We start from the raw sequence: 7,963 nt of genomic DNA, 5'->3' as shown, positions 1-7,963 counted from the left end.
TGCTCCAAGTTTTTCGCGGCGTGGTGGTTTCGCGACACGGCGCACAGTGAAAAAAAGATGGCATTTTTTCTCGGAGGATATAATTTTTTTTAAAGTAAACTGTTTTGAAACTTGGTTGATGATGTGAATAATTTTTTCCATCTTGATGTATTTTCTAAACTATAACGTATATACTACAAAATGTGTGATATCTAAAAAAACCTTACCTTTTTAAAAAAAGATAAGAACAGGCACTAACTACATGCACAACACATTTATTGTATTTGAATTAAGAATCTTAACTCAAACTGTTTTTCATTATTTTTTATTTATATAAAAAAATTTAAGTTTTTATTTTATACAAAAAAGTTTTTTTCTATAAAACCTGGTTTACAAAATATTATATACTACAAAACATTTTTTCTCTAAAACCTGTTTTACACAAAAGAAGTGATATCAAAAAGTAACACCAAGTAAACTTTTGTACGTTATTATATTGAAAAACAATATGCAATAAAAAACAATATAGAATAAAAAACAATATACAATATCATAATTGTGTTTCTAGTTTAATAAGATTACGCCTTAACTGTTTTTATGATTATTAACTAATCCTAAGTTGGTATATAACTATGTACTTTGGTAAGATTATATTTATATTACTAGAACACAGAGATGTAACAAAAGAAAAAATTTTTTCAAAATACAAAAAATATTTAATATAAAAAAACTTGGCGCGGCTGCATCTCTATACTCAACTCAAAGGAACTAAAATTATTTCTTTGTGCGACAGTCTGATGTATAATAGCTACTTAGTAGTTTTTGTTTTACTGTAAAATAAATTGTAAATAACTGCAATATAAATACTGTAATATGTAATAGCTGTAATATAAATATGAAATAAATTGTAAATAACTGTAAAGCACGCGCGTGTGCATAGGATAGTCTAACTGCACTTTGTAAAGAGTCTGCATGCGCACGTAAGACATGTTTGTCTGTAGGCTTTCGATGCAGCCACGCCAAGTTTTTTTGCATTAAATATTTTTTATATTAAAAAAATTTTTTTCTTTTGTTACATCCCTGTATTCTAGTAATAAATATAATCTTACCAAATTACATAGTTATGTATCTACTTAGAATTAGTTAATAATCATGGAAAAAAAGTTAAGACGTAGTCTTATTAAACTAGGAACACAATTATGTTATTGTATATTGTTTTTCAATATAATAACGTACAAAAGTTTACTTGGCGCTACTTTTTGATATCACTTTTGTAAAACAGGGTTTTAGAGAAAAAATGTTTTGTAATATATAATATTTGGTAGACCAGCTTTTATAGAGATCTATTATACGCTCAATTCTGTGACGCTTTGTGACGTAGAAGTAATTAGACTTCTCAAAATGATTTCTTTAAATCATTGTAAACTGTCGTGAGTGTTTTCGAAATACATACATACATAAAGAATTCAAACTTTGTGTATCTCAAGTTTGCAATCAAGTTTGTAAATTGCATCAAGAAACTTCTTCGGTTTTTATCTTTATAGATAAATAAATGTATCTTGTAAACAATATTATTGTAAATGATATTAATCTGTTTAAAATTTGAAATTTTCAAAATTTGCTTTGTTTCTATATGCTGAAGTTTCAGCTTCAGCAAACGCAAGGTTCTGATATGCAAATCACTCATGGCACGTGACGTGCCGCCACGCACCTGCATAATTCACACGTTGGAACGATGTCATCGTCATAGGTGATAGTAAGAATGTCGAAAAAGCTGAGCGTTCGTGAAAGAGAACTCTCATCCTCCTTCTTCGCCGTGCGCATATACATGCAAACTCGTCACGGCAATATAAAGCTGGTAGAAACGGTGGCGAAAAGATTCATCTGCGCTAGGAACAAGAAGCAAGATATTCGCCGAGCAATTTCAGCCTTGGGAATATTCATGAACGATGTCGCGGTCGCTGTACTGTTTTCGCATCTATTCACCGCGCAGTTTGCCGGTCGGGGTCAGAAAGCTTGCTTTACGAAGCAGCAAATCCGCGAATCCAGAGAAGAGAGCCGTACAGAGAGAGAGAGAGAGAGAGAAAGAAGAGTGGTCGACGGCAGACAGAGAGTGGAAAATGAGCCAAAAGAGGGACGGTCACCGGGGTTAAGCGCTGACATCTACGTTTCAATTAGCTAAAGTGCGCGGACAAAGCTGATAATACCGCGCAGTTTGTCATAGCTACTGCCTGTTGACCGACCGCGCGTTCTGAGTATTCGGTCGAGACGAGATAATAATCGGACGCACGAATAGACAGAGAATATATACAATAATAAGCACCTGTTTTGTACAATTTATTAATTTGTCGTCGCGACATTTTGTACACAAAGAAGTGCGTAGCTTTCGAGATATGCGTTGTTCATATGTACATGTGAAACCAGCTCTTGTGTTACAGAACAATAAAATTATCAGATAAAAGAGAGAATGGTATTATTAAATTTAAGTAGATTTAGGAAATAATGAGTGTGCTTTTCCTTCGTTATAGGAACAGAGGGAAAAGCCGGTATCAAGAAATAAATTACACGGGATAATGCCATTTGCTGCGTCTTAATTTGCTGTTTCAATCACTCTCGAGAAGCAACATAGGCGTTTAATCCGGTCATAAAGAAAAACTCAAGGACATCCGTGATGTCTTGTTTCAGGAAGCTCGGAAAACTCCATGTTCTTGTATAATTTACTTTGTAATGAGAAGTTCTTCATTTAATTCAAATGATAAATTTTTTTTATCAAAGTAAACCCGGAAGAAAAATCACGAGAAAAATCTTATCTCGTTGAGATTTCACCATTTATTTATCTGACTTTTTCTGTCCTCCTGTGTGACAACGATAACTCACGTAGCCAAAACCATCGATCATCGACAAATCTTCGTGTACAATCAATAAACAAGAGCAGATTCGAACGAGAGTGAATAAGTGCGCGAGACAATTTGCGGAATCACGCGATTGCCTTGATGAGACTGCGAAATCAAAAACCCATGAATGCAATTTGCACGCGAGCATATGTACATAGCGGCTGTTTGTATTGTGTCAAGAAGTTCCTGCATTTTGCACTTGCGCGTCGCGCTTCGTCTAGGATTCTGAAAGAACTCGAGACTTCATGTAAATCAACGGAGCTGTAAATCGCGCGTTTGATTTAATTGTTGTTTTAATCTATCACCGAATTATTACTATTAATTTCTGATACGCTTGTTGCAAACATTTCAAAAAATTAGAAACATATCTAGATAATTTGATAACAAAAGTAAAAAGTAATAATAAAGGTCTGATAGCAAGCAAAAAATAAGATGTTTAATAAAAAGTAAAAATGAATAAAATAACATAAGTATGTTACGTTTTGTTACTTCACGATCTTTTTTTTTACGTGTTCTCGTCAGAATTATAACTAATTGTAATCTTAGCACCAAGAATTCGAGATACGCAAACTTCCTGGATGGAGAATGAAGAGCCGGCCAGTGATGATAAACGAATTACAATCAGTTTGCACGCGGGACACTGCCATGATATAAGTTCGATTCGCAGTAAGACATAAGGCGATAGTAGATATTCGCACGTTATACGATGTGCGTTATACATGGTGCGTCACCCGGCTGAAATTCAAACCCTTTTTTCTTCAGGCAGGAAGTTGAAACAAAAATTTCAAAGCAAAAATCGAGAGCTTGAATCTAAGTGCGATAACGCGAAATCATAGCTAAGTCTAAACAGAAGATAATCCAGCCGATTTAGCTAAAGCCTGTGATTGGCGCTTTCGCTAGAGCGGAACCACGAATCAAAGGGCGACTTTTTCGTAAGACAGGGGAATCAGGATCTGAGTTTGATTGGCAAAATCAAGGAATTCGAGGTCCCTGAGTAATAGTATATAAGTAGCGAGTCTCGGCACTTGTTCGTCTTCTGCTTGTCAATCATTCTCATCCTGATAAATTATTCCGGCACCGCAATCTCGACCAGTTTAGTCAGAATTTGACAACAGTTTGTGTGAAGTGTTAGTGAACTGGCCAGCAGCCGACCAACCGTAGCCGTTGCCAACAATCTTGACGCGGCCTGACTGCCGATATTAGCGATTACAACAAGTAGTAAGTCAATAGTTATAATAGTTTTAGTTTTAAGAAAAGAGGTTTCTTGAGTTATCAGTTCCATTTACTTAACAAGAGCGATTAATATCCGGAGGAAATTTGTATTCACAGTTTCTGATTTTCATTTCTTTCAGTCGGACTAACAGTTCACGGCCTTTCGTGTCGTTCCGAACCACTGCCGATTTCCTTTCAGTCGGATTAGCTGTTCGCGATCTTGTGTCGTTCAGAACAATTGCCGATTTCCTCTCAGTCGGACTAGCGATTCACAACCTTTCGTGTCGTTCCGAACCACTGCCGATTTCCTCTCAGTCGGATTAGCTGTTCGCAATCTTGAGTCGTTCAGAACAACTGCCGAGTCTCTTTCGGTGACATTGAGCGAAGGAAATTAGCTCACTGTGTTTTCCGGAAATTAATCGCCGGTCTTGACCCGTCAAGGGAGTAAGTAAAACGAGTGACATTTTTTTAAGTGGAACCCCAGAAATATCTCAAATCGCGGAGCGCGATATTAGCACGATGCAACCGTCGTAACCGTGCGCTACGGGGCAGAACCGCTGCCAACTACCCGGAGCGAGCCGACTTCTCCTCCTCTGTCAGTGATGAGCAGAATAGTAATAAGAATAATAATAATTGCAGCAAAAATATATAATAGTATTGACAGTAACGTCGTAGAAGAAAAGAATAGTAATGTTAAAATTAGCAAACCTAAAATTATAGAAAATAGTATTAACCGGTTAACTGGCACGGTTGTTTTTACTATTCATGCCCGAACTGGCAACATCGAAAAATTAAGTGAATCCCACAAGATTTGGTATACAAAGGTTTTTTGAGTCGCTGAATCGATTCCGGAGGTTATTTTTTTGATCTGACACTCTCCAACCCCTAAAAAATAGAATTTAGGGNTGAGTTTTTTCAATTCTTTACTAAACTTTTTTTTTGTTCTGTTGCTTTTATTGTAGAATGAATAGGGGTTTAGGGGATTAATTTTTTAGTTTTTTCACTTTCTACGAAACAGTTTTGAATAATTTTATACCTGAATTCTTCATCTATAAATTCCATCGCAAGAGCTTTTGAAAATCTGATTTCAGATTTGATAGCCATTTTGAGTCTGCTATATTGAAATTTAAAATTCCAATGCCAAACTCAGATTCAGCGACCCCAAAAACCATCATATACCAAGTTTCATTCAAATCGTTTGAAAATCAAGAAAGTTATTCCATTTGATCATATATAATACATAAGCAGAATTGACCAGATTTTTTTTGATCATATATGATACATTGCCAGTTAACCGGTTAACATACATACACACATCCACACAACATCCACTCAGCCTTCTCTTCGCCTTTCTTCTCTCTTATCCCTGAAATCTCCCTCATATTTACCCGTTTTCCTTGATGAGATCCTTGATGTACACGCGGCCTCTACTCCTCTTCGACAGAACTCCTCCTCCTCCTTCGATCCTGAAGTCCTCTCTGATGAAGATGATGACTCCCTGCCTCCTGACCTTGCACATTACGTCATGTTAGCAAATTCCTTTCCCGTTGCCGACCCTCCTCTTACCGAAGGCGACAGAGTTCTAGACTTCCGTAGGAAGTTTCCAAATTCTCTTCGTCATGCGGTGTTCACCCTCCCTCGCGACTATAAAATCCTGATAAAATTCCTCGCACTCCCAGAAATCCGTGAAGTTCTTGTTTCTACAGATTCTATCCTTCCTTCACCATAGTAAGAGATTATATCAAAGTAACCATAGACTGAGCCCCCCACACACACACACACGTATTTCACAGTTTCCTCCTCATTCACACATTTTTCACAGTGTCATAACCGCACAAACACTACTGATCTAATAGAATATTCTAATAGAATATTAAACGTTTAATAGAATATTCTAATAGAATATTAAACGTTTAAACAATTAGTATAATAATATATATTAATAATATATATATATGTATTTTTTAAACGTTTAAACAATTAAGTTATAAGCAAATTTAGATGTAAGTAAAATAAATAAGACTTTAAAATAAATAAACGTTTATGTTAATAAAAGGTGGCTTGAGTTAGTCTAACTCTGGACCTCTCATAATCGTTTCATTCCTGTCATCCTTCAATCGATCGCCGGGTTCCATCCCGAGTAATTTAGATTTGCATCTAAGACGCAAAAAGGAATCGATGAGCAAAAAGCCGTTGGACAAGCAATAGCGAAAACTGCTTGTTGGCTTGTTTATGACGCCAAAAATCTCGCTCGACTCGCGCACTTGACTCGCATATCTCTCTGGGTCAGTGTGCCGGGAGTAGACACACAAAGTGTCGTGTGTCAGTTACGTCTCTTCTCAAGGGCCCGACTGTTACCGTAGGCCAGAACGTAACAGTATTAAGCGAAACGTTTTGTCTCTTATTTAAGATTTCTTTAATCGCAAATTACAATAATACCGATCGCAAGAATTACATACAAAAGTCAAGTTTAATAACAAAGTCAAAAAAGGTGAGAATTACATAAAGTCGATGATAAAATATAATTGATGTGTGAGATTGTTCGTGCTGTAAAATGTGCTCATACCTTGATAAATTGTTAGTTTGTTAAAACCGGAGCGTTTTCATACTTCGTTTAAAATTGTCATTCAGTTAAAGACACCTCACCATGACAGTTGTGATTTAATCTTATCGTAACGTAATGTGTTTAAAAGTAAATATGTGTAAATTAGGACTCTACAATTTTAACCATTGTTTATAGAATATTAATTATTACAGTATGTACAAATAATATCAAAATGTTGGTTTGTAAATGAACTATCTCGATATTTTTTATAGATTGATAAGAACTTAAAATAAAGTCGAAACGTCTCAACAATTCGTACATATTGATTCTGCACACCCTGCATTGGCTTATTAATTTTTATTGATAATTTTTCAGACTGTAACTCAAATTGACGAGAAATTATATTTAAAAAATAATAATAATATAATAATATACGAGTTACTTCGTAACTCGCTAAGTGTAATTATGTAAAGTTGTCAAGTTTGTTTTACTTCAAGAACTTTTATTCACGTCCACACTCATGTGATAAACACCACTACTTTGTAAGTTATTCATTTAAATTATTGTATTATTCTTGCGAATTTTAACATTAAATTATTATTTTGTAGATCTATATTAAAAAAGGCCTAATTCGAAGGTCGAAAACGTTTTATATTAGCTTGCTTAAATAAAAGTAACACACTATTACATACACATTATCATCAGTGTTTTGCTTCAAACAGCCATTGTCAATGCCTTAAGTTTATTTATTTAAAAAAAAATCTGAAGCTGACTACACTCATAATCATTTATAATAATATATATATAGTTATATTATATAATTATATTATATTACTCTTATTGTTCATAAAGTTCTTTCATAGAAACTGACTGACTTAAATCATATATTGTTAATCATATGTTAATAATATTGTGAGCTGTTTTGTTTTTTCATATCTTATTTTAATAAGATTTTAAGAAGCCATATATCAATGTGCAATGTTAATATACTATTATGTTCTTTTAGTTCCAATAAATTCTAATAATGTACCTCCCTCCTGCAACGAGTAACGTCGTTACCCTAATAGGCACATTTGTGAAAATATTGCACAAAAATGGCATCATGAATGGCGACGATTTTGCAATGATTGCACTAAGATGATTCTATAACGCAACAGTTTTGTCGAAATAAAATTTTGTAAATAATATTTGTCAAAAATTGGAAAAAAGTCGTTATGCATTTTCACAGTTTATACCTCCAATAGGCAAATTGTGAAAATATTGCACAAATATGACATCATGAGTGACGACGATTTCTTGCATTTCTTCATATGCAATCATATTTCTACATATT

At 34.6% G+C, this 7,963-nt stretch overlaps 1 protein-coding gene across 1 annotated transcript in view; it reads left to right on the top strand.

Annotated features, from left to right (window-relative positions):
* Positions 1 to 1,741: 1,741 nt before the first annotated feature.
* LOC109855435 overlaps positions 1,742 to 7,963 on the top strand; it is a 34,437-nt gene continuing 28,215 nt past the window's right edge. The window contains exon 1 of the mRNA XM_020429684.1: positions 1,742 to 2,039. Coding sequence (XP_020285273.1) covers positions 1,742 to 2,039 — 298 coding nt within the window. The remainder of the gene's footprint in view (positions 2,040 to 7,963) is intronic.

This window comes from Pseudomyrmex gracilis, unplaced genomic scaffold (assembly GCF_002006095.1).
Source record: "Pseudomyrmex gracilis isolate BER0280 unplaced genomic scaffold, ASM200609v1 scaffold_89, whole genome shotgun sequence".
NCBI lineage: Eukaryota > Metazoa > Arthropoda > Insecta > Hymenoptera > Formicidae > Pseudomyrmex > Pseudomyrmex gracilis.
The sequence above is the reverse complement of the archived record's forward strand: the minus strand, read 5'-3'. Positions and strand labels throughout refer to the sequence as shown.